At 49.9% G+C, this 13,968-nt stretch overlaps 1 protein-coding gene across 9 annotated transcripts in view; it reads right to left on the reverse strand.

The window, feature by feature from the left end:
• The window catches only part of MVB12B (multivesicular body subunit 12B), a 54,677-nt gene that overhangs the window by 37,001 nt on the left and 3,708 nt on the right, over positions 1-13,968 (reverse strand). For 4 of the 9 annotated variants that reach the window (XM_050980790.1, XM_050980793.1, XM_050980791.1 and 1 more), the window contains exons 2-6: positions 11,364-11,486; positions 6,514-6,621; positions 3,390-3,486; positions 494-623; positions 110-232 (exon numbers count right to left, since the gene is read on the reverse strand). In XM_050980790.1, coding sequence (XP_050836747.1) covers positions 110-232; positions 494-623; positions 3,390-3,486; positions 6,514-6,621; positions 11,364-11,486 — 581 coding nt within the window. Of the gene's footprint in view, positions 1-109; positions 233-493; positions 624-3,389; positions 3,487-6,513; positions 6,622-11,363; positions 11,487-12,532; positions 12,650-13,968 lie in introns of all 9 variants that reach the window. The other 5 variants (XM_050980795.1, XM_050980798.1, XM_018917547.3 and 2 more) reach the window with 2 other exon arrangements.

Here is a 13,968-nt window from a genome sequence, read left to right on the forward strand (position 1 = left end):
ACAACCATTCCGTGCCGATGCAGCACCCTGGTCTTGGTTTCCCAGGCAAGGTGAGTAACCACAAGACATGCAGCATCAAGCAGAAGGAGCTGGAATGCAGAAAGCCTACCTGGGCAGGTTGGGAGCGGGCGTTGAGGCCGGTGCTTGGGCGGGAGGAGCCGCAGGCTGCGCGGAGTCGTGGTTGCGCGGCACTCTGCCCATCCGATACCAGATACCCATGCTGTTCAGCTCCCTGGGAAAGCAACACACAGCACCAGCATCAGGCACTGACGTGTCTCACCAACACCTTTCTTCAGTGGGAACAAGGGTAATTAAAAAAAAGGAGGGGTGAGTTAACTCCTACATCAAACTCAGTAACACTGTACTTACTTGGACTTTTCTAATGATAAGCTTCACCTCTTACAAGCCACTGCTTGGTAATTACAGGAGCACAGGGCCCTTGCTTTGGTACAACTGCAATCCTGACAACAGCTTCAGAGCGAGGGGTACTTACCCTATGAACGTGTACTGAGGAGGGGCTTGCTTGGATCTCCCCAGGATTCGGATATCGCAGATCGCTGCCTCTGTAGAATCTCGAGGGATGAATTTAATGCACAGCCTCTTCTTTCTGAAAGCTACTTCTTCTGCAAGAACAACCCAGGATACAGGGTGGGTTTATGCAAGATTAGAGTATAAATGTTATTTATAGTCTCTCCAGGTATTAGGCAGGTAATTATGGCAGAACTGGTGCCAAAGAACAGACATATGTCAACAAACCAGTCAGTGCAGTGCCATTCAGAGGGGAATGTTCTATCAGATGTGCTCTTGGCACTGCAATAACCAGATCTCCTCCTGCCTGCTGCAGAGATCAGCCCCCACGTGTGCCTGGTGCTGTCCCACAGCACAGAACAGCAAGTGACTCTGCCAGTTCTGCATGCCACTCGCATTCCCTTGCTCTTCCCCAGGTACTGTTTGCCTCACTGGCCTGGACAGTCGTATCTAAACATTCCTCCCACAAGCACTGCCTCTAGGAATGTACCTGGAAGCTTCTGATACAACCAGTCAGTTCATTCTGCTATGTGCTTCCAACCAGCCACTTCCAACCCACTGCAAGGAGGAGCAGGCAGAGCCTGCCATGCAGAGAGGTTGTGTGCAAGAGCTGTCTGTCCCAATCTCACACATCCCAAGTGTTAGTGACATCTCCTCATCAAGTCAGCAGGCACAGAAATGATACTCCCACCATGTTTGCCCTGGTTCTTTGCAAGGACAAACCAGATTCACAAATCAGTAAGTGCCAGAACCTCCCACGAGGCAGCTGCGCTGCTCTGACCTGGGCTCTGAGGGTGGATGAATGCACTGCACAGCCCTTTCTGCTACGTGTCACAGAGCAATTGTTTCCATGTTATCCATCACGAAAAACTCAAGCCCATCAGAGTTAAGGCTTATCTGTGTAATGAATTCATAGCTCTTCAGACTGTTTACCAGCACGCAGACACAATCCACAGCCAGCTCTGGTGTTGTCTGTGACCACAGCTGGCCCTGGCACACAGACACAGATTTGCAGTGCTTGGAAAACAATGCTCCATCTCACCCTAAGGAGTCTCAGGGTGAGCAAGGTGAGTTCCTGTTTGGATGCAGGCACTTGGAAAGCAGGACAGAAGTCTACTGATATACTGAAAATCTAAAGAGCAGACGCTAAATGAAAATCTGCAAACCAGCAACTACAAACAAGTGCCTGCAAAATAAAAACCCTTCATCTTAATGTGAACAAATATCTCCCAACTTAAAATATGCTGTCACTTCAACAGATGGCAAGCAGCCCTGTCTCCACAGGCTCCTCCTGTTTCATAATCCACACCTTGGGAAACAGCAATCCATTCCAGCCTCTGAAATGTGCTGCTGCACCAGCACAAATAACCATACAGACAGTGTGAGGTGTGCCAATAGAGCATCTGTGCATGCAGCTTGCAGTTACAGTGGTGTTTTTAAAGATGGTAAATACCTGCAACCCTGAAGTCTAGCCTTCCCCTGCTTTGAAAAAGTAGAGCTTCTGTTTGAAGTGCCTAAAACTCATTTTAGGAGTCTAGGATTTAAGGCTTCCTGAAAATCTCCTCAAGACCTACCAAGAAGTACTGTATTAAATGTATTAACTGCAAATCAGCTGCCATTTGAGAGGAGCACAGAGACACCTGTAACCATAAATCTAACTCTGAACAAAATCAGTGCCTCTTATTTGACTTTCTCTGCAAGTACAAAGCTGACTACTTGCTTCTGTCTATGTTGTCTTTCACACCACTTCCTTAGAACAGGCAGTGCCTCTGCTTTAAAGACTGTCACAGTCACAACCCAATGCATTTCAAACTAATGGCAAAGCCCCCTTCCACCTGTCCACCAGGACTTCCACAGAAGTTGAAGCAGCACACTGTAAGCTCCAGCACTCCCAGGGGCCAGCAAGATAAGCCAACAATTCTACCTCATACCACAAGTGCCCAAGAATTTTCCAGAAGCAAAGGGTGACCTGGAAGAACAGTCTTCAGAGTCTTTCATTTCCAGGCCACAGGTTCCAATCAGAACCAGATCACAGTGACTGAAAAACCACCCTCATGTGCTGCAGCCCCAGATGAATGACTCCCTGTAAAGCAGGTTCATGTAACCCCTTTCAGCTCATTCCTGGGCTGGATTCCATCACTGACATGTACTGGGACCAGCCCTTCTGTGACAAGCAGCTGCACACCAGGCACCAGCACCACTCCTGCCATCCTCTCACACTCCACTCCCGTGGGGCTTGTCCCCTGCCAGCCCAATGCCCTCGGTGCCTGCTGCACAGCAGCAGGCCTGCCACCAGACGTGGCTCCAGCTGCTCCTGGCACAAGTCCCAGGGGAGCTGAACACACTGTTTAGGAACTGCTCACTTGCATGCTGCAGTGAAGCAATTCTGCCTTGCAGAAATGAGGATGATATTCCCCCTGGACACTGCACTTGTGCCTTGAGTCAGCCAGCACATACCTGACATCCCTCAGCACTTGCTGGCAGGACAGGAGCCTGTGTTCTCCCACAGCAGGAGATGTACAGTGGGAGGGCACAAACCCACACCCCCTTCCATTAGTGCATTTCTGAACCCCTTGGCACAGCAGCTCTGCTCCTGCTGGGCCCAGTCCACTCTTCAAACTGAAAACAGAAACTCTCCCTTCCTGCCGCAGAGACATGGGACTCTAGCAGGTGAGTGAAGACAGACAGGCAGCCCCATTAAACAGCCTGAGGAGGACAAGAAAACCAAAGGCTGTTTTACTGCAGCCCAGATCTGCCACCCCAGAGTGCAGAAGTGCCGGGAGCATCCCTCTGCCTGGGACACAGCTCTCCTCTGCCTGACCACACAAGCACTGAGTGCACTGAGGAGCAGATGTACTTACGCGTATCAATGGTCTCCTGGATGGGCATGAAGCCAACAGGTAAAGTGTCCTTGATATCAATGAGCTTCATGTCGACCAAGACGTTGCCTAAATGACTCTTTGGAGAGAGACAAGAAACAGTTGATTATGACAATGCCACCAAATTAAACCCCAGATCTTCACACCTGCTGAAGCCTGAATGCCTTGTCATTGTATCTGACCAGAGAAATGTATCTTACCTTTAGAAACCATAAGAACTACCAAGGCAACCCTTGCATGGGTCCTCTCAGCAGGAACCAAATAATGACTGACTAGGAAATACTAGACAACTTTCAGCATTTAAAATTCTAACACCTCATCCACTGCCTTACTTCCAGATCTTTGGAAGCACAGACAGTTCTTCCCTTTGCAGGCACAGCAGCTTGAAGTATTACTTTCACCAAGCCATCCACTGAGCAGGTCGCCTCAGTTCTTACACACTCTACATTTACAAGAGCAACATGACATTTCCATGACAGTAACAGCAAAAAGCATTACAGGATGATGGCTTATGCACACAGAGCCAAAGTTATTACATGCATTAGCTAATCAGTACTGAATAGGCATGGTTCTAGCTCCAAATGCAGCGCACTCCAGAAGCACAGGCCATTTGGAACAACAAACTCCATTTAGAGTCCATATGAATTCTGAACTCATGCCTTGTCCTATTAATCAAGGCTTGAAGAGCTCAGAGCCCAATTCAGAGTGACAGCCTCCACAATGGTTTAGAGACCAGATTTTCTTTGCGGTTTTCGATAAAACCAGCACTGCTGCCAATAATCTGGGGTCGCGTGAGAAAGAACACATTTGAGGTACTGCACAGCCTTTATAACTAGAAAAACAACACAGCACAATTAAATTTTAATCCCAAGCTATCAAACTGTGTCATTGAGTTTTACTGTTACTGGTTGCAAAGTGCCTCCTTTAGTTTTTATCTGGCAAGAGTTTTTCAGACAAACCTGCACTCTCTGACTATTTCACTGAACTTCTTACAAAATATTTAAATTTGCAGGCTCTGAAATAAGGGGAGGACAGGAGTGAGTTTATTTTTGGGAGGTCCTGCATTTTATGGTCAGCTCCTGACCAGAGGGGTCAGCAGACCTGCAGCCCTGTCCCACCAGACACAAGTGGGGCACACATCCTCTGCTCATGTGAAGAGGCCAAAGCCAGGCAGCCCCCACATGTCTCTGACCACCATGTCCAGGGCATCTTGGAGCAAGCAGTGCTGGATGCTGCCAAGCCTGAATGTGTCACTTAACATGGTCCTGGCACAGCAAACAGCAGACGAAGCAGTTGCTGCTGATTCATCTTTCATGTTTTATTTATTTTAGCTGTCTGTGTTACATCAGCGGCAACTTTCTGCTAAACCACCAACCACTCCTCAATCAGCAGCAGACAGGTAGAGAGGTGTCCCCAATGAGCTGCTGGAACCCCGGGAGTCAGCTCTGCCAGGTGCACAGCAGAAAAGGGGACAAAGCTCCCCAGCTGTGAGAGCCACCATCCAGGGCCCCCCACACTCAGATACAGCAATGTCAGATGCTGTAAACTGCTGACCAGGATGATTCTGCTAAACAGGCACTGCAGACTGACTCTGCTCTAACCCAGATACCTGAAGTGCATTAACTCTACTAACTACAACATTGCTCTTCAGGAGAAAAGAGTTCCCAGCCTTTTATTAAACACAACAGGAGCCTCTGAATGGTAAAACTTCTAACCCAAAGAGCAACACATCAGTGTCCAGGGGAGAGGGAGGAGCCTCTCACCTCCCTTGCTCCCAGATGAGGGAACTGAGGCCCCTTAGCCCCCAGCTGCCACCAACAGGGAAGCACGTCATATATCCCATGTGGCCAAGAGGACTGAAGGAAGGGGAAACTTTTGCTTTAATTTATGCCTCATCAATATGAAGAAAGTACTCCCAAACCATGGAGACGCCCAGATTCCTGCCAAAAGTCCAACAGGCACCACCTGAGGGTATTTACACCATCTCTGCAGCCAGCAGCTACTTCTGTCCTGTAATTATTTCTGACAACTTCAATTTTAGGTAGCCACCGTTAAACTAATACTCAAATCAGCACAAACCTATTTAATAGCCCTCCTGCCTATTCCAGGGCTGCTATTCCTGCAACTGCACATACTTCAGGATGAAAAGCACAATTATTGTCCATCCACCCCAGGAAGTGATATTTCCCATAGCTCTGGAGTTCTACATTAATCTAGACTCAGGCAGGGAAGCGGATGGAGTAAAGGTCAAACGGTGGGAACTGGCAACCCCCAGCTCCACTGCCAGGAGCCGTGAGCAGCCCCTGAAGCTGCCATCACTTTTCTGTTCCTGGCACAGTGAAAGCACAAGTACAAAATGGTACTTCCAGACCCTGCCAGCTGAGTGGCCGAGAATATCCAAAGCACGACCAAAAGCAGGATTACCCACTAGATGGAGTGCATTCATTGCAGAAGTCAACAGTTCCTCCAGAAAAAAGAAAGTTTTCACAGTAGCCTCAACCAAAACCACAGCAGAATGCATGAAGCTCTTGCTGCACACGGTCTCCTCTCCTCCACAGAAAGTGTGGGCAGACAACTGCTGCTAATCACGAAGTAACTCATACTTAATAGTCAGACCAGATAACAAGAATGTGGTAGCATATGCACAACGTGGGCACATTTTCAAGAATCAGCACCAAAACCAACAAAGCAAGCAAGCTAATCCTGCAATAAAATATCTGTGATGCCCCTGGATTCAGAAACCAACATTTCCTTCACCACCACTACCTGCATTGTCTGTTTCTTGAGGAAATTGGGTTAGACGTGAATCAGGACCACGAGTGTGCAGCACCCATTGCTGCAGCAGGTAATAAGGGTGAGAGGCTGCCAAAATGCCAACATTCCCTTTGTGCTTCTTTTATTACAGAAGATTTTGTCAGCAATTTCTTTCCATGAGAAACACACACAAAATGCAAATATTCTGCCATTGCACTTTGCCTCCTTACTCACCCGAACTCAGCAGAACGCCTGCTTGAATTATAATTGGCTCCATAAAATGAATCATCGTATGGGTAAGCACATACCAGCACAGATGCAAATCACACAGACACTCAACAAATGGACTTACATTCTCTTTCGAAAATGATCTGGTGAAGCACAGGTACCGTGTGACCTTGGATTTAAACAAGCCATCTTTCCACAGGTCAGCATCCAAGCCATCTGCTGTTTGTGCAACCTGTGAAGAAGAGACAGAGGAAGAGAAGAGACATGTGAGCCAAGATAAAGTTAATACTTGTGCAGTACTTCTTCCTCAGACCTCTCCTAATTAACAGCAGCCCAAACTTTCACAGCATCTCATTAGTTTCTTCGCAAGGTGCAGTGCAAAGAACTTTCAAGAGGAGGTATATAAAGAAGTTCTAAAAATGCTGTCTCTCAGGAGACCCTTGATTAAAGATGCTCTGACAAAGGCTACTCTAATGAGGAAACTGCAACTTCAGTTACAGTCTCCAAACAACAGTTTGGAGAAGTCAGCACATTGAGGCATTCATTACCACCCTACACACAAGGACACACCGGGCGAGTTGCGAGGGTCCGGGGAGACAGAGCACAGAAACTGACTCATCTCAGGACTATTTTCATGGAAAGCCATCAAGGAATTCTGGCTCCCAGGTCAAAAAGCTGCTTCCAAGCAGGTTGAGGAATCCCTGGTCACTGATGGGTTTCAGTAGCAAGGCTGCATGAGAGGACACACCCCACAAATGTCCCTCTCCAATGCAGCCCCACATCCAGCCAAACTGATACCACATGATGGTGCTGGGTAAGGAAACAGACCCTGGACCCTCCACAGGAGAGACAGCATCATGTGCAGGAGAAAATGTCACTTCAGCTGATTCAAGGAGTGGGCAGGAGGCAGCACCATGCACTGGGGAAGGGCTCTACTCTCAGCAGCTGAGCACTCACCACACACAGAGCAAGCTGGTAAGAGCCCTAGCCCCAAAATGTTTGTTGTTGAGTAAGAGAGGAGGCAAGAAGACAAACACAAGGAGAAGGGTAGAAGAAACAAGATTAACCCATCAGACTAACACCCAACTGGCATCTCCAACAGGAGACTCCAGCGTGGCCCTGAAGCTCCACAGAAGCTGAACTTCTGCCTGATGCCTCTCAGATGGGGCAAACTGCTCCACGGCGGCTCTTGTAATCACAGCGAGCGAGCCTTTGGCCCCAGAGTGGCCTGGTAACAAAGAGCTGACACTTGTCACCTTTGCACCCATGTTTAGTTGAGCAGAGACTGCGCCGGGCACAGGAAGCCAGAGCTGTGTGCTGACAAGGCCTCTGTTACCCCGAGTGCAGCAGACAGACAAGAGACAGTCTGATCAAAGCAGCAGAGTGCTGACTGCTCCCTCAAGTTTGGCAACTGCTGCTCACAAGGCCCAGCTCAGGCCAAGCCATTGCACAGCACACACAGCTTTTGTGCTCAGGCTCCACAAAGAAACATGCCTGATTTTTAAACAGACACATTTTAGAACAGGATTTCTGCAAAATTTTTTGCTTATTTGAATTCTTTGAATTCAAATTTGAATTTGAATTCTTTAAATTCAAATCTTTCCTAAACTGATAATTTAGGAATATGTAAAATCTACATGCATCTTCCTTTGTGATGGGTAAATCAGTCCTGGTGAAAAGGTATTCAGGAAACAGTCTGTTTGGGAAAACTGCTGACATTTAGGGATGGTTAGCTTGAACGCCAAGCCAGGAGAATGTAAGCATGAATGAACTTGTCAGAAAACTCATGGGGAAAGAAAACAGAGCCATATAAACAGGAAACTTCTTGCAGCAAGGCAAAGCCCCAGCAAATCTCAAAGCAGAGCTGTGCCTGATCAGCATGCCCTCAGGGCAGGAGCCAAGTGGGAAAGGCTACAGCAGAGCAGGCCAGCAGGACAGGCACTCCAGAGCCCCAGCCTGCCCAGCCTTTCCTTGGCTGAGAGGCAAGGAACGTGCGAGACAGAGGATCTGGCACCTGGCACTGGGCACAAGGAATGGACCTTCTCCTCACAAGGCTGGGGGAGACACTCCTCTCTGTGTGCTACAAACAGATGGACCTGACAGAGTGACACCCAGTAAGGTGTGACCCCCCAGTACATGCAGGGTGATCTACCTGCTGCACTGCACTCAGAATGGGGTTACTGCACCACAGTCAGGTCTTTGGCAAACGTGTCCTTTAAACCTCCTGCCCCACAGGGTGATCTGCCCCTCTGGCAAAGTCAGGGCTGTTCCTGCTGGGTCTGCAGCTTGCTCAGGCACTGCCCCAGAGCAAACCCCACCATGGAGCTGGTGCTCAGCCTGTGGCAAATAACCCAGCTGCACAGGAACCACACCTCCCTCCTGTCCCAGGCTCCTGCCTCCCACCTCTCCTCCCCACCCAGACACTCAGTCTTGCCAGTTTGGTTGGATTTTCAGGAATCTAATTTCAGACACTCTGTATATTTTGGCAAAATCAAGTCTTTGGTGCTTTAGCTGGGAAAAGGCCTGGCCAGCTATTCCAAGTGCCAGTAGTGCATTTGTTTTCTAAGCACACACAAAGGCAATAGAGATTATGAAGTAACTAAAGCACTTCAGAGGAAAAAAGGCCTCTGTCCCAATTGCCAAGACATCCCCCCAGGCACTGCCACCTGCCATCTCCAGCTGGGCAGCAGGCCGAGCCGTGGGGCTCCATGTGAACCTGGGAAATGGACATCTACAGGCATTTAATTTACACCCATGCTCCTGGAGACTTCTTTAAAAGATAACAAAAGGGAAAATGAAGTTGTTAATTGGAGAAGGATAAAAATGAAAGGGAAACTGGTAAAGCCTATAAATAACCAAGGTGTCTCAGAAAGAGCTGGTTACTTCACTGCAAAACTTGAAACCATCAGTGAAACTATGTGAGAAAATACTTCCCCATACAACTCTGAATCCACCTGTAGAACTGAATGCTGCAGGATGCAGTAGTGACACACAAAGCCATTGGATGCCTAAGGGGACTACAACATCCCAAGAAACACTCCTGTTAATGCTTCCCAAAAGATGAGTGTGGCTCTCCTTTCCAGGGTGCAGTGTGCACCTCTTACTAAGAGGGCTCTAGGGAGCACACTTCTGGGATGCAGCTGCCACAGCTGCCTTCCTCAAGGCTTTACAGCAATCTGCCGTCAGTGCCTCATTAAGGAAATTGCATACCTGCAGAAACACAGATCCCAAGACCACCCAGGGCTGCACACTGTCCATGTCTCAGAACACAATTTCTCTGCTGTGCTGAGCACTGCCCTTGTGCATTCAGCTTCACGCTTTTGGGGGGCCAGACCAGGTTCCAGAGAAGCCATGGAGAAATGGCAACCTGGCACACCACACAACGCTCCAGTGCACTAACTCACAGACCAGCCACCTTCACAAACACCCAGGCAAGACCAGCACACTCGTGCATGGCACTGTCCCCTGTCACAGCAGTGTGGCACCCAGCATGGCCCCTTGACAGCAGGTGCTGCACAGGGGACAGGACACCAAGGGTGGCTGGCAGCACCTGGTGTCACACTGCTGGGCTGGTAAGCTGATGTGGAAAGCTGACGTGGCAGCTGTGCTGGGGGCAGGACAGCACACAGCAGGCACTGCCCCACGCCCGCTCCAAGGGCAGACAGTGCTCCTTGTGAACAGACAGGGAGGCAGCAGAGCCAGAGCAAAGGCAGCTCCTCCCTGTGCCCTGAGGAGACAGCGACCCACATTCACCAGCATTACACCACCACCATAATTGGATTACGCCACAGGAAGACTCTTTTATCTTGTTTAGTATAAACTGCCTTAGCGCTGCAACTCCCCATTAAGCCACAGGCAGGCTATCTGGGGTGAGCGTGCTCTCTGCCCAGCCATTTAGGCAAAATGCAATTCTGTTATCAGAAGTCTCACACTGTCCCGTGCTTCTTTATCAGGGCAAGCAGCTAATTACACAGCCTGGCTCACACAGGTAATGAGCACTTGGAAAAACACAGTAAATATAAAAACCTCCCAGGTCTTTAAGGAGCCTTTTCACAATGCCCCCCTTGTGTCCTTCCTTCAGTCTGATCCATTTTGTTTCTTCACACTGAACAAGGTATGAAATCATCCAGAGCTGGCGAGGTGTGAGCAAAGCCTCAAGTCAGCTGGCTTCCACTCCTACCACACAAGCTGTGAGGCTCTGGAAACCCAAGGTGTGATGTAGCACAGTTGGAGCAGGACACATAGAAAGGAGATGAACTACAGACCAAATCTTTCTCTATAGATCTCTGCAAGGTCAATATTTTATATTCCACATTTTGGGACACTGATCTATGAGTAGAAACATCCTGCTGATGGTTACACAGCAACTAATCCATGGAACAAGCAGCTGTTGAACAGCAACCTCCCTTTATCTGTTCACACATTCATCTACGCTGTATCCAGCTGCCTTTTCTTGCTGCCAGTCTCCTGCCAAATCTTAGTTTAGAGGTTTGCATTCTGCCTGTCAAAATCATCCCTGCAATTTCAGCTGGATGCAAAACTCTTTGATTCCCTTTCTGGAGCTTCTCATCATCATTGTGCAGTGCTGATATGTGGGATTAAACAGCTGATGCGGGATCCATTTATTTAGAGATATAATTTGTACAATACTTAGGACTCCTTCAGGATGAATGTTACTAGGATTATTAAATTTGCTTGCCATAGTGGCCAGCTGTTTCAGTAAACCCCTCCTCCAGGAAATTAAACTCCTCTGGAGGGGCAAAGATGAAGTGGCACATTTGCACCCACAGCCCTCTGCTGAAGGGAGGTACTAAGTGCTGTGGGCTGAAAGGTGGGCAGCTGACTACCAAATGACTCCTGACAGCACAGTTCAAAGGCATGTTCTCTCTGGAAGAGGTGCTGCTCCCAGCACAGTAAAGGCTCATTAGTGCAAACCAAAGCCTTGAGTGCAGCAGCTCCAACAGCTCTACTCACAACATCATATCCAGTGGGCGCTCGGCTGCGGGACGCCAGCACGCCGACGCCGGTGATGGGATCCATCGGCAGCTCGGGCAAGGCATCCGAGAGGTCCCGCACCTCAGGCATCATGGACTGCTCCTGGAAGAAAGGAGCGGAATTAAAGGGCTGCCTGCTGGGCACCACACCCCAGCAGAAGCCAGAGAACCAAGAGCACACATGCATGCCACAGTGCCTGTGCTGACACACCACAGCGGCCAAGGTAAACACAGGATTAGGCCAGACACACCTTCTGCACTTTCATTTGCTTTTGATAAGAGGGTATACTTGTGGGCATTACTTTGCAATGCCAAATAGGTTTGAAATTTGGGCTGGCAGCCTCTGAGACTCATTTTGTTGCTTCCATGGGCTGGTCTCCATCTAGCAATGACAGGAAAACCAAAGCTCAATCCCTTCTCTTCCAAAAAGAGAACAAATTTCATCCCCAAGCCAGGCTGATTGAAGCAGCTCTGTCTTTTTAAACAAGAAATCTGCTCCTAATGGCTTTAGGGAGAGGTTCCCCATCCACTGTGGGTGTAAAGACATGCTGGGGGTTCCCCTTGAGTCCTCAGTCCCATCACACCCCCATCAGCCAGACTGATTTCAAGAAGCAGCACAGATGTCTCTGGCGCTGGATGCAGAACCGCTCTGGCTGCAGGGAGCCCCAACAGCAGGGAACACAGAGGAAGCACAGGGTGGGCTGGCACAAAGCAGAGAGGCCTTGAGGAGGCCTGAGCATCTTCCAGAAGACACATCACCGAGAACGTCAAGGGAGGGAGATATGCAAAAAGGACAGAAGCAGGTAAGACCAACTAATTTTGGTGGGATGCTGCTGCAGGAAGCAGGAGGAGAGGACAAGAAAGGGGCTGAAACAACTGAGGTGAAGGATGGGGAAAGGTGCCACCGCCTCAGCATGTGATCTCCTGCAGAGGCAGCCAGTTAAAGCAAGTCTTCTCTGGCTTTCAGGCAGGAATGCCCCAGGAAACCGCCCCCCCACGCACCCCAAGACAAAGGGCAGTGCTTTGTGTAAACAAGCATCACTGCTGCACAGCCAGACAAGCCGTGAACCAGAGCTGCCTAATTCAATTCCCTCCTCAGAGCAATCAAACCCCAGTATTTCTAGGCCATTTAGATGGCTGGTTACTTACTGCTTCTAGAAAAGGCAGAGGTGAGTACTGGTGCCAGTGGAATGGGGTTTACACTTCACAATGCCCAGTCTGAACAAACATCGTGCTGCAGGCAATAAAAAAGAGCAAGTCTGGGCCCTAAGTAAATAATAATAATGTCACATGAACAGCCAGACTACTTGAGGAGTCCAAAACAGGTGCTAGTGACCAGTAGGGTGCAAACACTATTGCTGATGAACCAAACAGGACAGAGCTCTGCTTTCGTACCAGTGTGCTGGACACGCATCCAGCACACAGAGCAAAGTGAACCCTCTTCACTCCCAAAGCAGCTCAAACCTTCAAGCATGATGGCAAGTGCACCTTGAGCCCCAGGGCTCCCCGTCCTCTCCCAGCAGGCTCCCTGTCCTTGGGGTGGGCAAGGAGCACAGGACCCTGCTGCAGGAATGCTGGAGGCACTGACACAGCCATGACAGACCCTGTGCCAATGTGTGCCACCCCACAGCTCATCCAGAGGCCTCACAAATAATGCAGATCCTCAAGCATACAGCATGGAAGAAACATAACGTGAATTTAACAAAGAGCTTACAATCTGTTCTTCATGAATGTTTTCTGAAACTTCAAGTCACTCAATAGTGTGGTGACTTCTCACTTCATATTGGAAGGAGCCGGGAGGTAATGAATGCTGATGTAAGCTTCTGTGAGGCCATTCTGAACTGAAATCCAGGTAAGTGATGCTATTACCCAACATGTTAAGAACACCACAGCAGGCTCCCACCCAGCTGTAGCGGCACTGCAGGGAAGCAGATCTGCTCACACGGTGCCTTCAGCCCACCCAAACGTGCCCTGATGAAGTGCCTGCTGCTGAGCACTGCCCAGGCTGTCTCACCATGCTGGGGCCTGTGGAGGGAGGTCCAGCAGCCCCAGCAGGAACGTGAGCAGCTGCCAGCTCAGCCTGGGAAAGGCTGAGGGCAAGGGGGTCCCCGGCACCAGCACAGAAGGAGGGGTGGGTGCTCCAAGCCGCAGCCTGGTGCCTCCCCCTCAGCCCGCTGGCACCCTGTCCTGAGCGAGGGAAGAAGGGTACCTTTGTGGGAGCCATTTGCAGCCCTGCTGGCAGGGCAGGGGGAGGGGAAACGGCATCAATCCTCACTTTGTGCCAGCTCACACAAAGCCCCTCTATGGCGGCAGCGCTGGGCATGGGGCAGCCCGCCTGGCCGTGGTCACCACGGGGTAACGCAGCACAGCACCGGCACGGGGCCCTGAGCAGCACCTGGAGCTGGCCCTGCCCAGAGAGCCCAGCACCTTCCTCTGCCCCTGCCCCGTGCCTGCAGCTACAGGGACGGCAGGCACAGCACCTGCCCAGCATGCAAACCTGCTGTGGCCACTGCAGCAGGGCCAGGCTCTGCCACACAGGGCTCTGCCCTGCAGACAGGCTCTGCAGCCACTGGGCAGCTGCCTGC

Source organism: Serinus canaria, chromosome 17 (assembly GCF_022539315.1).
Source record: "Serinus canaria isolate serCan28SL12 chromosome 17, serCan2020, whole genome shotgun sequence".
NCBI classification, from domain to species: domain Eukaryota; kingdom Metazoa; phylum Chordata; class Aves; order Passeriformes; family Fringillidae; genus Serinus; species Serinus canaria.